This window comes from Macrobrachium rosenbergii, chromosome 10, assembly GCF_040412425.1.
Source record: "Macrobrachium rosenbergii isolate ZJJX-2024 chromosome 10, ASM4041242v1, whole genome shotgun sequence".
NCBI lineage: Eukaryota > Metazoa > Arthropoda > Malacostraca > Decapoda > Palaemonidae > Macrobrachium > Macrobrachium rosenbergii.
This window is the reverse complement of record NC_089750.1, coordinates 5,457,284-5,474,372: the sequence shown is the minus strand read 5'-3', so window position 1 is coordinate 5,474,372 and position 17,089 is coordinate 5,457,284. Positions and strand designations below refer to the sequence as shown.

The following is a 17,089-nucleotide window of genomic DNA, read 5'->3' as shown; positions in this document are numbered from 1 at the left end:
GAAATCCCACTTGCTTTCGATAGGCTACACCTGCCTAGCCTAAAAGACTCCGTGCCATGTTCTAGCCCTCTAGGACCGTCCTTCCTGCCTAGATGAGAGTGGCCTTAGGAACCAGGAGGGAATCTGGGCCAAACTGGGCCAAATTTCACCCACGAAACCAAGTGGACACCCCGTGGCCAAATTCGCCCCTTACCTTCTACCAGCGGACACACGGATCCTGTCGCAAACCACCACCACGACCAAGAAGGGGGAAACTTATGCTACGATAACGACGACTAGGAAGCGATTAACCCGTTCCATCAAGGTCTCTCTCTCTCTCTCTCTCTCTCTCTTACCACACAATTCGTCGTGACCTCGTAAATTCCTTGTGCACTTCTCTCTCTCCTCCGCGACGCCCTATTCACCCTCAACATATACGCACACGCCCTTCGGAATAAAAAAAAACCCTCCTGCCGAAGGTGGCCGCGACTCCCTTCCACGGGGGCGAAAAGAAAGTCGAAACGAGAAAAGAAAGTTAAATATTGACCTTCGCTCGTCTGAGACGGACCTGGGAAACCTAAACCTATGCACGAAGGGGGCCAATGTGTCGCACTATTTCCGCCCGAAGGGGAGGCCCCTCGGCGGCCCGCCGTCGCCCAAACGCCAGAGAAAAGGGTCGAGACGACGACCCGAAAGCACCGTACCTCCACTGAATCTAGGCTGTCATCTAAAAGAGGTTCAGTCTCCATCGCCGCTGACAGAACTCGGGAGAGAAAATCTCCTCCTCCATTCGCTTGACAATAGACGCGAGACTCCCGCGGCCGACTTGGCAAACAGAAGACAGTCGGGCGCCGCCGGTCGACGCCGATCCCCCCGCTCGCGGCATCGCCGACCCTTCCCTCCCTCATTCCGTCGTCTCTACGGCATTAAATCCTAATTTATATTAGTCACTCGGAATCGTTTAGGACCAGGTTGGGACCCAGGAAGAGACCCCAGGAACTGTGACGTCACGGGAACAAAATGATAGTGTTTTGGAGGCGCGGAAATCCACCGCTGGTTTCAAAATAATTATAAATGTCACAATATTTTCTCCCCCCAGCTCGAAAAGATCTCGCTCGCGTACGCATTCGCAACGGATGGGATCGTACTGCGTATTTACCCATTCACTGCCCAATTTACAGCGACTTCGCGACTATACGAAACACCTATGAGTTTCTATCACGTCACCGTGACATTTTTTATATATACGCAAACACTAAGCTACCAGTTTCATTTAATACCCAATTCGCTCTACCTCGGAAATAATACCGAAGAGGAGCTATAACTGATAAGTGATAGTCACCTGATCGACCTATTTTACTCGTTTCTTGTTTTTCACTTCCTAAATGAGGCAAGACGTGTTAAGGGGAAGTACTTTCTACTGTTCTCTCAGTCAACAAAGACTTAAATGGTCGTATTCTCGTCTAAATGCTATTTTCCAAGTTACGAGAAACAATAGTGTTACGCAGATTAGCCTATTTTCGGTTTTCCATCCCATTTTATTCCTGGTGTCGGTTAAACAAACCGCAGTAATAATAAGTTTCGGCCTACTGTTCCACTTATTATTTCTGGTAATAAAAGGTCGTTTTCTTTAATTATCTCATTTCATTAAGTGGGAGTAAACAATCTGCTTGGATTTTAAATGATATTCACGTTCAGGCTACGTGCCACTCCGTCTCTCTCTCTCTCTCTCTCTCTCTCTCTCTCTCTCTCTCTCTCTCTCTCTCGCACACATATGCGTGTCTGTACGTGTGTGTGTATGTATACATTCATACATTTTTACCGTTCAATATTACATTATTGGAGATTCATCCTTATTAGAGTTTGAACAAAATTCGACTGTTATATATATATATATATATATATATATATATATATATATATATATATATATATATATATATATATATATATATATATATATTATGTGTGAGAGAGAGAGAGAGAGAGAGAGAGAGAGAGAGAGAGAGAGAGAGAGAAATAGGGAGAGGACGGATTTTGAAGTTTTGTATGATGCGGAAGGCAGAAGATGCTCTGTTGAATGACGCAAGACTGGCCAGAGTTATCGGAAGGTTACGAATGCTTGGGGATGTGATGTTAAGGTCGTAAGGAGGACAATGAAGAAGCTTAACGCTGGAAAATCCCCTTCTCCCCCCCACCGCCCCCCGCCCTCACGAATTGATGGGATTACCAGCGAGAACTGCGTTACCGTGGCCATAATGTGACTACATAAACAAAATTTGTGAAATATATTGAATTATATAGATGAGAGAAAGGCTTTGTGAGAATGAGTGAATGGAATAATTGTCCGTTGTATGAATTATAGAATATAGCTTTACTTAGCATCCCAGGGAAGGTGTATAATAACATAAGACTGATGGCAGAACGACTTATAGGAAAAGAACAGTGAGGTGATATGAGGAAGACGATGTGTGGATTTTTGATTATGAAAAACCTTGATGTGAAAAGTTAAAAAGCAGAATGAAATAAGTAGAAAATGCGCCGAAGTTTCTTCGGCGCAATCGAGTTTTCTGCACAGCCGCTACAGCGTATGATCAAGGTCACCGAAAATAGATCTGTCTTTCTGTGGTCTCGGTATAATGCTGCATGAGCCGCGGCCCATGGAACTTTAACCACGGCTGTGTGGTGGCCTATCCTATATCGTTGCCAGATGTACGATTATGGCTAACTTAACCTTAAATAAAATAAAAACTACTGAGGCTAGAGGGCTGCAATTTGGTATGTTCGACGATTGGAGGTAGGATGATCAACATAACAATTTGCAGCCCTCTATCCTCAGTAGGTTTTAAGATCTGAGGGAGGACAGAAAAAAGTGCGGAAAGAACAAAGTGCAGGCAGGCAGACAAAGCTGGCACAATAGTTTTCTTTTACAGAAAACTAAATGCTATATGTGTTAGGCATATGCCTATAAAAAAAGCTTATAATGGTACTGGTGACAAGGCAACGTGGCTGGTGTTGCCGAGAGCGATTAAGAACTGCTACAATGGAAGCAAAGCATACTGTTTGTTGGAGTATGTAAGTAGGGGAGTGACTGGTTTGGTGTGAAAGTGGCTCTGAGACAAGAATGTGTCTCACTTCTCCATGGCTGAGGGGGATCATCTTCTGAATAATAATTCAGTGTCTTTATGGACAGAGTGATACTAGAAACCAGAAAAAGAACGTTAGAAGCAGGTCCAAAATTGTGAGACAAGCAAATTGGTTGATTAGGGATAGTGAAAGAAACTGCAGGTATGAGTGAAAGAGTTTAAAAGTGTTTAGAAGAAGAACAGGTTGAGAGTAAATGCGAACAAGTGGAGGGTTGTGAGGGCAAATGGAAAGTAGGAAGATGGATGTTAATAATATGGATGTAAATATAAAGACTGATCACTGGATGAGAGGAGAGGTGTACTGCGGAATAGGCGAAGCAAAAAGGTGTACCAAGGTGCTTGCAAAAGATGGGAAAGAGACCTGAATTATCTGTAGAAGTCAAGGTGGGAAGGTATGAAGGAATTGTTGACCCAATTCTCCCTATGGAAGTGAAGTGTGGATGTTGAGTGCAAATATAACAAAAAGTTCAAACTGTTGAGATGAGCTGTTCATGTATAATGAACGGGATAGGAAGAATTTATAGCATGAGAAATGTATAGTTACATAAAAGAAGAGGTTAATAGGCTAGTGTAGGTAGATGGAAGGATCAAAGCACTGAGATGGTTCGGATATGCAGAAAGAATGGACGAAGATATGTTGGTGGAACGAACGTATAATTCAGAGGTGTTGGGGGAAGGAGGAGAATAATGCCTAGAGGTTTCGGATAGGAAAGACCACACTATTCAGGGAACAGCTTTTTCCTATTTGCTTTTAAATCCTTCATCTAACTGTTTCTTGACAAACACTTGATCCACACGCTCTTTTCCGTGGTCAAATCACAATATCTTGCCTTAACAATCCTGCTGTCATGTGTCTTACCTCCTCAGTCAAAATTCTACTTTACGGCTTCCATTGGATATTTACTAAATAATATTATGGAAGAGTTTATATTTATTTATATGTATACTGTATTTGTGTGTGTGCACATATACACACATACATTAAATATGTATATATTGTGTACATATACTGTACACACATACATTACATATGTATATATATGTATGACATATACTATACATATATATATATGTATGTACTGTACATATATATGTATATATGTATATATATATATATATATATATATATATATATATATATATATATATATATATATATATATATACATACATATATGTGTGTGTGTGCGTGCATGAAAAAAGTGAGAGAGAGAGAGAGAGAGAAAAAAAAAACCAAGACAATTAAAGCCGCTCGGCACAGAGCAGTTCACTCTATGACCTTTTGGGCGCCACCGCAGATATAGTAAGTAAGCAGCGAAGGGACACCTTATTTTCGTAACCAGGCCGCGGAAGTCTGCTCCGGGTATATGGACCATTTCGGATAGGACCCTCAAAAAGAGAGAGAGAGAGAGAGAGAGAGAGAGAGAGAGAGAGAGAGAGAGAGAGAGAGAGAACTGTCCTTGTTTTAGTGGGTCCTTGTACATCCTAGACTGAAGATAACCTTTCCTTATGGGCGTTCATTGGTAGTCACACTCAGTTGGTCTTCGCCCTGGGGGCGGAGGGGGGCGAGGGTTGTGCCTCAGTGCAACCTTACGCGGTGTACTGTAGGCATTACTTAAGGTTCTTTGCAGCGTCCCATCGGCGCCGAGCTGCAACCCCTTTCATTCCTTTTACTATACCTCCGTTCATATCTCTTTCTTCCATCTTACTTTCCACTCTCTCTTTACAATTGTTTCAACACTAATTTTCAGCGCTGAATGACCTCATAGGTCCCAGTGCTTGGCCTGTGGCCTAAATTTTATATGCAGTTCAATTCAACTCAGTTGGTGTTGTACAGCTGTTGGAATCTTGTCATTTAATTAACAAAACATAAATATGAAAAAATAAAAATAAAAACAAATCCTTCGGGCCAGTCGTGTGAGGGCTGATAATCAAAGGCCAAGCACTGGGACCGATGAGGTCACTCAGCGCTGAAACGGAAATTGGCAGTAAGAAGGGTTGAAAGGTGTAACAGGAGGAAAACTTCATAGTTGCACTATGAATCATTCGGAGAGGGCAAAATCAACATGGACGAAAGAGAATATACACGCACAACTATGTCGGCCAGTCATTATCTCATTAAAATACTGGCTGTTGTTCCAGAGTGTTAATTGTCTTTTGTGATTCTTATCTGCTATCACAGTCCTCAATCAATTTCATCATTTAAACGCTTGCAGGGAATGTTCTGAAGAGGTATGTAATTACCGGTTAAATAATAATAATAATAATAATAATAATAATAATAATAATAATAATAATAATAATAATAATAATAATATAACTGACGTAATGTGGGTAGTAATGATATTAATGACATAATGCTTGATATTAATAAAGTAGAAATCACCTAAAATGATAGCTTTTGACATTAGATCAATCTGGCCTTATGCCAGCTCTGAATCTTGCCCCAGAGAGTACCTACTTTGATTACTAAAAGTGACTGGAAGGTAAAAATTACTAAAAATTACAATAAGTTACCACATTATGTAAGTATCGTCTAAACTTTGTTTAAAAACTCATTTGACACATCTTTAGGTGGTCCGCTGGCATAGTGGTTAGTGTCGTGACATGCCCCTCAGATGTCGCGGGTTCGCGTCTCCCCCGGCGCGATGAAAAATCACTGGCTCTGTATCATGATCAGTTACTGCTGCAGTGTGGGGTCCGCGGTGGGAGGGTGAAACCAACATTCTTTGGAAGCTTGAATTTCAAGTCAATGGCACCTTTGGTGTGCTTGTTCCATTTGAATAGGTTTCATCTACTGAAATAATAATTAATAATAATCTAATTAAAGTGACCTATTTCGAACAAGACTCTAGACAATGGTACCCTTACATTACAGTGGTGTGAATTTGCACAAAGCATGGGGATGCTGGCTGTGCCACTGTTCTAACGCGGAAGAGGAAGCAACCTCGTGTAGTGAAAGTTTTTTTTGCAAACGTTGCAATGTGAAAGTTTCATACAATTTACGTGTATTGTCGTTCACCCGTGCGAGGAAGGATGGTGTGTATGCATGCACGCTTGCAAAAGCATGTATGTTTATACATGTCGTATGCATAGTCCCACTTATATAAGTCTGTGTACAGTATAAGGGGATGCTTATACACAATGCATGTATTAATGTACGTAATACTTTGGACTGTTCAATGCTATTCTTCTTGGATTTTAATACTTTTTTTTTTTTAGTTTTCTGTAAAAGGAAACTATTGTGCCGGCTTTGTCTGTCCATCCGCACTTTTTCTGTCCGCCTTCAGATCTTTAAAACTACTGTGGCTAGAGGGCTGCAAATTGGTATGTTGGTCATCCACCCTTCAATCATCAACTATACCAAATTGCAGCCCTCAAGCCTCAATAGCTTATATTTTATTTACGGTTAAAGTTAGCCATAATCCTATTTCTGGCAACGATATAGGATAGGCCACCACCGGGCCGTGGTTAAAGTTTCATGTACCCGCGGCTCATACAGCATTATACCGAGACCACCGAAAGATAGATCTATTTTCGGTGGCCTTGATTATACGCTGTAGTGGCTGTACAGAAAAGTCGACTGGGCCGAAGACGGCGCATTTTTGTGCTTGTTTAATCTATTAATTAATTTACTATTTAACTTTTTCTTTTTAATAAGCGAGATCTCTTTCCGTATTTCCCTCTACTTTCCCTTACTTCTTAATGAGCACCATATTCTTTAGAAGCTTGAATTTTACGTAAAACACAATATTGTACTAATAATAATTATGAGCGTGAGACGTTTACAACGGCATGCGTGCATACTAGGACCATTTCGTCACAGATTACTCAGAAATAGTCGGAACGGATAAAACTTCTCAGAAAATAGCCTATTTCTGCTGATAGGTATAATAAAGTGGGAGTGGGGTCAATAAAAGAGGGGGGTTGGGGGTGGTGTTTGATCTCTCCGGAAGCGAAAGATCCTTCACTACTGTAAATGCTATGACAGGAGTCAGGAATAACGGAAGCAATGGGGAATTACAAAGCTGGGGGGGAGGAGAGAGAGAGAGAGAGAGAGAGAGAGAGAGAGAGAGAGAGCGGAACACGTTTTAAGTTACAAAAGCCGAAATAGTAAATATAAAAATGAGAGAGAGGGAGAAAGAGAAAGAGAGGGGGGGAGAGGGTTAGGTTACGGAAGTAACTTGCAAACAAGAGTGAGGTGCTTAATCCATGAGGAAGCAAAAGATCCATTACTAAATGCTAAGCCTTGTAAGCCAGGAATAACGGAAGTGAGAGGGATATTACAAAGTTTATTGAGAGAGAGAGAGAGAGAGAGAGAGAGAGAGAGAGAGAGAGAGAGAGAGAGAGGATCACCGAAGTAACTTGCAAATTTGCGAAGCCGCAAAGCGAGCACCGAAACGAGCAAGAATACTGCAGTAGAATGTCAAAACACGCATCATGAGACTAAAGGCGTGTCACACGAACACAGCTTCCGCATCTTTTAGCATCCCGTCGTCAAACTTTATACGAAGTAGCAAATGTCATTTTTCATATTTGTCTACAATCACAGCTGCGTATTTTCGTTGCAGCGATGACGCGCAAGCGCGAACTTACACAACGTCATTTCTGTACATCATTTTAGGCCAATCCGCGAATCTAGTTCATGGGATTAAATGAGCAGTTATTGCCTACTTGGTCCATATTTGGCTCAAAATGCTAAAAGATGCTGGAAACGTGTTCGCGTGACACTGCGATAAAGAAACTAAGACAGAGAATTCTACGCAGTACTTGTGGGAAATTGGAACAAGCTAGACTCATGTTAAGCTGTGACGATCCGTGAGGACTGACTGATATAAACATCGCAGCGTAGTAGTAATAAGTAGCAGCAGCAGTAGTAATAGTAGTAGTAGTTTAGCAACAGTATATTTCAACAATAATCTGATAATCAGAACTGAGGTCTCACTAGACCTACGGAAATAGACCGTATCTCAAATAACAAGGAAAAAACATTACATACAACATATATATTTGAAAAATGAATTGACAGCAAAGTAAATGAAACAAAAAAAAGACTATTTATCGCAAAGCACTCTCAAGGACGTTCCTAGTTTGCGCAAACAAAACATTAGACTCACGTAAGAACTCCCACGCGCATGATGAGTTTAGTGGTAATCAGCCAAACAGACTTATGAAAAGTATACGTAGAAAATGTTCCTAACCTTGAGGGAAACCTCGTGCAAGTTCTTATTGAGGCTAAATTGGCCTTCTCACTCCGGATACGATTCAAGGCTGTAGACGACAAAGAAGGTTCATTCACTTGGTTTATTCAACATACCTATGGCGCGCGAAATATTCCTCCGAGTTAATTTTCTCTCCAGGTGGTTTCAGTTTTGGGGTTATATATGAATATAAAGTTCGTGATTTTATGTTGTACATATACATTAAATATCTCAAGGATTCCTTTTGGTTTCCTTCTTTACCGATACTTATTAATATGCCGCAGGTTCGTCTCGATACTTTTTTTTTTATTCAGGCCTCACCTAGATAACCCATTTCCTTGTAATTTCTTCTTTATTAATTATTATGCTTTACAGTTTACAAAAATAAAAAAAACAACCAAAATGGTTATATTATCATTGATGAAATTAAACAAATATACTGACAAAATCATCAGTTACAACTTTGTTTCATTTCCATACACACATTTCAGTAACCATCCACAATAGTTTAGCTTTCCTTCGAGCAGACGAAAGTTTCCCTTTTCATAAAGATTCTTAAATCTGCTAGTCCACACACAGAGAAAGCAGTCGCATAATATAGATGTGTTCCTGTTCTTTTTTACCTTTTACACTCAAAAGCAAGCATAAACCCCTTCAACCATACTTTAGGTTCACATAACACACCATTCATTACAAGTGCATTTCCTCGTAACTCATCGTAAAGGAATATGAAATTCAAGAACGTCTCATTACGATCACAGCAAAGGCTGAGCGAGCAAGGGCACACGAGCTGAAAATGTCTTATTTCAATATCCGGTTAACGGTTGGTTCCCCAACCAGCCCCACCATACTGCTGAAACTTCCGTTCTACCCAGCGACATAGTCGCTAGGAGACGTCGACGACAGCACCGCCAGGAGGCCACACTCGGAAACATCGCTTCCCTATTGCTCCTTGCACTTACCTGGGATTGGTTAATGTTAAAATCTGCTCTGGAGATGTGTGGTCTACATTATCAGAGTCACTGATTAACACTTTTTTCCTTACACTTCCTGTTTTATTATTATTATTATTATTATTATTATTATTATTATTAGACTAACGATGTGATACGTTTCGGAGGCTGGCTTAAATCCAATATGGGATTAAGGATGGGGATAATCTCCACCCGTCATGTTTATCAATTCTCCTTAGTTACCTGAGCTTTGAAAACAATGCGTCATAAAAGGAGATTAACGAACAGTGTGGGAAGGAGAATTTTCTCTAAAAATAGAGTGGATGAATAAGACGATTTCTTACCAGGTCGAATGGAATAGACCCAGTTACCCTACCACGCGAGGGGAAGATCCCACAGCAACACTGAGGGATGAAAATTAATTTAAGAGACAAAAGAATGGGACACCCCAGATCGAAAATTTGGTAGGCACTAGGATGTTTAATTTTTACCCATAAACAATTTTCCCTTTAACAGAGGTGGCTCCAGAAGGCGTTAACCTTCCGGTTTTCCTCAAACATTTTCTTGTGATGAGGCTGTCAGCCTATTTCCAGTCTCCAATTGGCCACAACCCCCGCTGAGGTCCCACGGTTTGCCGGACCTCCGAATAACACCGGTTTGCTGGTGATAAACTTCCGTTAGGCAGAGAAATAAATGAATACATTAGCGGAGTAAAAGCTTACATCATTCATGTATTGATCGTCTGGACCCTCTTGTGGATTCCGCTAGCCAAGCCTGGCTACGAAAAGCTCAAGTTTAAACGATTGGTAAAACATACGCATCGCTCATTAACTATTCCAGTCATGTTCATCCATCACGAGATGAGCGTCGCGAATTGTTTAAACAAGTTCTCGTCGTTTACGAAGTAATGTTCAGAGAATAATCTTATCAGAAAAATGGGCATAGGTCTAGGCTACATCAGGCACGATAGGTACTTAAGTCTAGGCTACTGCCAGGGTTTTTTTTTTTTTGTTTTGTTATTATTACTTATTTCTTTTAGTGACGAGTCTAAGAAGGGCATATTTAAACAAAATCCAGCTAGGGATGAATGAAAAGTATAAAAGAAGTTCCACAGCCTTCAAAGATAATTACAAGTACAGTTTTAAACATGAAACAGTAAGAAAAGTAAAAACTTCATTCTGCAAACGTGTCAGTCTAATGAACGTCATTTAGAGCAAAATAAAAAGAAGGCGAAAACTTTATCAGCATTTAACAAAATATATGAGAAACGTCCTACCTTGTGTATCGTATGTTAGTAATCGCTGACATCGCCGTAGCAATCGAAACGGGAAACGTCATTGATCACTTTGCCGTGAGGTTTGACTCGGACGAAGAAGAAGAAGAAGAAGAAGAACACGGAAGAAATGTCATAAAACAACAACCGCATCACCGGGAAAAATCAAGAGAAGAATAACTGCACCAAGAAAGCAGTAATGGCTCTCCCAGCCAAACTGCTCCAGAGGTAAATCATTAGGTCAAGGATCCCATTTGAATTGGAAATGAGAAGTATCCAGTTCCTCCCATCGCTCACAGGCACAGGCTGCCTTTAGCAAAACAAATGCTTGACAAGAGGTGGGTTTCTTCTTCCTCTTCTTCTTTCCGAGATTTAAGTCTTCGTCTTTGTATCGATCGCCGGGCCATCGGTCGCGGAGGAGAGAGAGAGAGAGAGAGAGAGAGAGTGAGTGAGGCAGTGATTCGTTAACAGCGGAAACGTGTGATAGCACGCGGTCCAGATGCATGAGTCATGATTATTTTGGCGAATGGTAAAATGCCCGTGATTCATTCTCTCTCTCTCTCTCTCTCTCTCTCTCTCTTCAAAGGTTGACATACTCTTTTGTAGTCTAGCGCACATGTTCATCTCTGACTGAATTCCTGATTAAGTGGATTCCGGGTTTGAGAGTAATCATTATTCATTAGTACCGCATTTAACCTGCTTTTTATTAGCAACACCCTCTCCCTTATTTATATATATATATATATATATATATATATATATATATATATATATATATATATACATACATACAAATATATACGGCAATACATGTTAGGCTACGCATCCAGTAGGCCTATGGTCAGGGCGCTTAGACCGATAACAAAACCCAAAATCGTTCAATTGTCTGTTGGAGCAACCAAGTGCAATTGACACAGAGAGATGACTGTGGCGTTGCATTCATCACGGACGAGGAAAAAAAAAAACGGGTTATTAGAGGTCAGGAAGGGTGATGAACAGGAAGTGGGTCTCACCAAGGAAGCGAGCGGGCGGGCTGGCTAGGCTAATCCAGGGGTGTGAACTCGAATAGGAAGAATGGTTCTTGTTACGTAACAGTAACGGGAGACTGCGAGCAAACACTCTGCTAATGTATTTGTTCTGTACACCTTAAAAATTACTTATTTACACAATATCTCTGATGAACAGAAACCTTCATGACATAAAGTGATGATAAATAAATGATGTCTGCCGATTTTCATGCGGCGTTACCGTAATATAGACTTATAAATAATGCTAATCACGATTAATGGTTATTTTCCCCGTTTTTACGAGTCAGTCTATAGTTATCAGATATATCCAGTCACTATTATTAGCTTGGTCACATAATCTGAAGATGGATGACAAACGGCGCTGCCTAATGTACATATAATTATGTAAATTGCAAACTATTATCTCCACTGTATCGATTACACGACAAGCCATCAGTCCAAGTCCGAAGAATATCATTACTATTATTATCGTCATCTCCGTGGTCTAATTCTCAGGACACTCATATCACCAGCAATAATAATAATAATAATAATAATAATAATAATAATAATAATAATAATAATAATAATTCTCAATGGTAGGAAGATGGTGTTCCATTTTCATTTTGCATTTTGGGATGGGGTTGCTACCCCTATGCCCTATTTCACAATGACGACCATCAACCAGAGCCGTCTATTCACCGGGTAAATTATTTGCCGCTTAAACCCACAGAAGCACAATACAGTTCAACAGAACTCGCCCATGCCGCTCTGTCCCCGCCTGGTATTCAAAGTCAAATCCAGCCCGGGTTCTCTCGCTAGAGGCGATTATCTTAACCACTTAATCTTACTTAAATTTGAATGTGTTTATAATTATATATGATCTCTACAGACAAACGCACCATTACTGCACATACCTGCTTCCACACACAACGGGCTCCCGGTCTATAAATGGAAAGGTGTTCTGTGCATCAGCGAAAACTAAATGGGGGGGGAGAGAGAGAGAGAGAGAGAGAGAGAGAGAGAGAGAGAGAGAGAGAGAGAGAGAGAGAGAGAGGGCACTGGCGTGTAAAAGCACAAGAAGACATAACGTGACAAATCACGTCTAACAACGACGCGTGGGTCAGGGAGGGAGAGAAAGCGCGAGCGAAGGGGAACGGGAAGAAGAAGAAGAAGAAGATTAAGACAGTTAGTTAGCCGTAGGGGGAAGCTAGACACGTGAAGCACAGGGTGAGTTCTGTCTACTGCTCGTCTGTCTGTCTGTACGAATTGGTAAGGAAAAGAGAGCTTCAGCTGGGTATATTCCGTTATATTTTGAGGAGACGCAAAGCTTTGTTCTCCTGTAAATCACTTGGTCGTATCTAAGCTTATTTAAAGAGAGAAACAACAAAATTATGTAGGCGGACATCAGTTTTTATTAAGAAACCCAAATTAGGGCCAACAATTCATTTTTATTTGAACTGGCATGTCAACCTAAAGTTACATGAACGAAATAGACTAATACACAGATATCTACTCGAAACGAAAAAGAGTGTGGACACAAGAGATGATAAATACAAAAAGTAATATTAAACAACTTTTCAAATACCATAACACTGTAATTCAGAAAGGGAATGTGGATGACATTCTCGCCTCAAAATGAACTGTCCAAAGTTTGAATACTCGACAAAGCTTATGAAATAATTAGTACTTCATAATTATAACTATTCAATGCGAACGTAATTTCTCATCATCTTCGTTTTAACGTGCTTTTTTCTCATCTAAAAGACAGAAATGCCATGCCCAAACATGATGAGCTTTCACAGAAGAGAATACATTTGTTATAAGTCAATTTTATGCAGAGAACAAGACACTGGTTGAGTGTACTGTACCCTCCAGAGATAGACCGATAGACCTCAAACGCACGAGTTTTTAAACCGGTTTTTTGGCCACCATCCGGCGTGAGACAATTAAATATAACATACGTTATGATTCAGAGGCCACGAAAAAGAAACTCTGACCACACAGTCAATTAAGGTAAAGAAACGATAGAAGGGAATAATGAGATTCCCCACATGAGACTATAGGCTACGGCTCTTGGTTCTTACTTTGTACACCGTGTAAATCACATTTAGGTAAGCTGAATTTCTATTGATCTAACTTTCCATAACCTTACTTTATGACGAAGACAAGGTGCTCGTGATGATGTTCAGTTTATTGTAAATTGGAACTGAAAATGAGTGATCATTCTTGTTAGAATAAAAAGTGAACACTTGTCAAGAACATAACAGAGTCTGCATAGTTCGGACAGTGTTTAGCTTGGAAACTTTATCGTGTGTTCGATGAGTTAATATCGGCACACCATTCACAGGTCTGGGTCATATATCCTTTAAAAATTTTGCTCAGTTGCGATCCATATTCTTGAAAATTGAACAAAACAAGCCTTCCTAGATATTTCATGTCATTAATATTGATATTTCTTACGATGCTTAGGGTGAGTCTAATTCTCCTCACCCGCTAATCTCTCTCTTTCGCGTTGCCGCTTTTTACTATTTCAGAGGAAGCTACATCTGGCCGTATCTCTACTTTCAAGTGGTCTTATTCATCCGTTTTCCAACACACTTTACTGAAATCCATAGCTGATGCTCGTTAACCAACTTAATGAGCATCATTAAGTTTCTGACTTCAGTGACTAGCTAGCCTTCGGTAAGGCAGTGGACCAGCCCGGATAACCTTTTTTTAATCACCTTATTTGGTACTTTTATTTTCTCCCCATCAACGCTTTTATGGGGCATAAAAAGACATGATAAGTACGATAAGAGTATCACATTGGTAAAGAGGATGTCATTTAATGGAATGTAGCATTCTCTCTCTCTCTCTCTCTCTCTCTCTCTCTCTCTCTCTCTCTCTCTCTCTCTCTTCGTAACTTTGTATTGACTTTTTTTTTATCGAGGGGAAATTGTATATATATATATATATATATATATATATATATATATATATATATATATATATATATATATATAGAGAGAGAGAGAGAGAGAGAGAGAGAGAGAGAGAGAGAGAGAGAGAGAGAGAGAGACTCACACTGAGTGAGGATCTTTACTTTAGAAAAAAAACGGAAGAAGAAGAAGTGGAAGACAGATCAATAACAGGGGGCCTTTATAATCATTATGTTCCTCAACGCCTTTTCTTCTCATCTCCTCCTCCTCCCCCTCCTGCTCCTAGGGAATTTCCCTACCTCTCCACTCTCTCTCTCTCTCTCTCTCTCTCTCTCAGTAGCGCACGAGCATTACCTTGTTATAGTTTTGACGCTGCGTGATTGACAACTCTTTTACGTACTTCTGGGGACGTTGATTGTTCCTTTTTCATGTTTATAGTTAGTTTCATTCTGTGTATTTTTCTTTGTTTATTGTCTTATCATTCTCCTGTCTTCCTGTTCGCATTTCCATTTCTGTATATTTTTATTTTTATGATTGGATATTTCTCCATGTTTCATGCTTAGACTCTGAGATCTATAAATAGTTTAATGAGGTGACTCTTGTTATGCATTTTGTTCATCAGGTAAAGCTCTCTCTCTCTCGCTCTCTCTCTCTCTCTCTCTCTCTCTCTCTCTCTCTCTCTCTCTCTCTCTCTCTCTTTCTAGTTATACTACTCTTGATACTATTCTGACAAGATATTTTCCTCTCTCTCTCTTTTCTCTCTCTTCTCTCTCTCTCTCTCTCTAGTTATACTACTCTGATCTCTCTCTCTCTCTTTTTCTTTCTAGTTATACTATTCTGATACTTGCACAAGATATTTTTCCTTCTCTCTCTCTCTCTCTCTCTCTCTCTCTCTCTCTCTCTCTCTCTCTCTCTCTCTCTCTCTAGTTATACTACTCTGATACTTGCAAGATATTTCTTTCTCTCTCTCTCTCTCTCTCTCTCTCTCTCTCTCTCTCTCTCTCTCTTTCTTTCTAGTTTACTATTCTGATACTTATACTCTCTCTCTCTCTCTCTCTGATACTCTCTCTCAAGATATTTTTACCTGCAAGATATTTTCTCTCTCTCTCTCTCTCTCTCTCTCTCTCTCTCTCTCTCTCTCTCTCTCTCTCTCTCTCTCTCTCTCTCTCTCTTTCTAGTTATACTACTCTGATACTTGAACAAGACATTTTTCCTTTCTCTCTCTCTCTCTCTCTCTCTCTCTCTCTCTAGCCTGGCGTAGGACACCTAGGAAAATCACAGGATGCCCCGACATCCTCCCGCAGGTGAGAGATCATGGACGTCGCTAGGATATCCTACTTGAGCGAAAGGGGGACGAGCGACGAAGGACCTCGTTAGCGGCCGAGGGTTCCTACGGTCCGCTGAGCAAGTATCCTACCGCGCCTTTATCATCCAGGGACTACAGACCTCGTTATCATCATTTTAAACTTGTTTAGGGGGCCGGAGTCTTGCTGTGGAATGTCTTTGAGGCCGGAGTCCTGCTGTGGAACGTCTTCGGGGCCGAAGTCCCGCTGTGGAATGTCTTTGGGGTCCAAGTCCCGTTGTGGAATGTCTTTGAGGCTGAAGTCCTGGTGTGGAATGTCTTCGAGGCCGAAGTCCAGCTGTGGAATGTCTTTGGGGCCGAAGTCCTGCTGTGGAATATCTTTGGGGCTGAAGTCCCGCTGTGGAATGTCTTCGGGGGGCCGAAGTCCCGCTGTAGAACTTCTTCGGGGCCGAAGTCCTGCTGTGGAACGTCTTTGGGGCTGAAGTTCCGCTGTGGAATGTCTTTGGGGCCGAAGTCCTGCTGTGGAATGTCTTCAGGACCGAAGTCCCGCTGTAGAGCTTCTTCGGGGCCGAAGTCCTACTGTGGAACGTCTTTGGGGCCGAAGTCCTGCTGTGGAACTTTTTCGGGGTCGAAGTCCTGCTGTGGAACGTCTTTAGGGCCGAAGTCCTACTGTGGAACGTCTTTGGGGCCGAAGTCCTGCTGTGGAACTATTTCGGGGTCGAAGTCCTGCTGTGGAACGTCTTTAGGGCCGAAGTCCTGATGTGGAATGTCTTCAGGGCCGAATTCCTACTGTGGAATGTTTTCGGGGCTGAGGTCCTGCTGTGGAATGTCTTTGGGGCCGAAGTCCTGCTGTGGAATATCTTCAGGGCCGAAGTCCTGCTGTGGAACGTCTTCGAGGGACCGAAGTCCCGCTGTAGAACTTCTTTGGGGCCGAAGTCCAGCTGTGGAACGTCTTTGGGGCCGAAGTTCCGCTGTGGAATGTCTTTGGGGCCGAAGTCCTGCTGTGGAATGTCTTCAGGACCGAAGTCCCACTGTGGAGCTTCTTCAGGGCCGAAGTCCTACTGTGGAACGTCTTTGGGGCCGAAGTCCTGCTGTGGAACTTTTTCGGGGTCGAAGTCCTGCTGTGGAACGTCTTTAGGCCGAAGTCCTGATGTGGAATGTCTTCAGGGTCGAATTCCTACTGTGGAATGTTTTCGGGGCTGAGGTCCTGCTGTGGAATGTCTTAGGGGCCGAAGTCCTGCTGTGGAATGTCTTCAGGGCCGAAGTCCTGCTGTGGAACGTCTTTGAGGTCGAAGTCCTGATGTGG

General features: G+C 41.4%; 1 protein-coding gene across 6 annotated transcripts in view; it reads right to left on the bottom strand.

The window, feature by feature from the left end:
* Positions 1–1,343, bottom strand: part of slmb (beta-transducin repeat containing E3 ubiquitin protein ligase slmb) — a 28,650-nt gene extending 27,307 nt beyond the window's left edge. The window contains exon 1 of one of the 6 annotated variants that reach the window (XM_067109802.1): positions 1,322–1,343. Coding sequence is in view for 3 of the 6 variants with exons in the window: in XM_067109799.1 (XP_066965900.1) it covers positions 684–887 (204 nt within the window). In the remaining 3 variants the exon portion in view is untranslated. The other 5 variants (XM_067109799.1, XM_067109798.1, XM_067109803.1 and 2 more) reach the window with 5 other exon arrangements.
* Between the last annotated feature and the right edge of the window lie 15,746 nt (positions 1,344–17,089).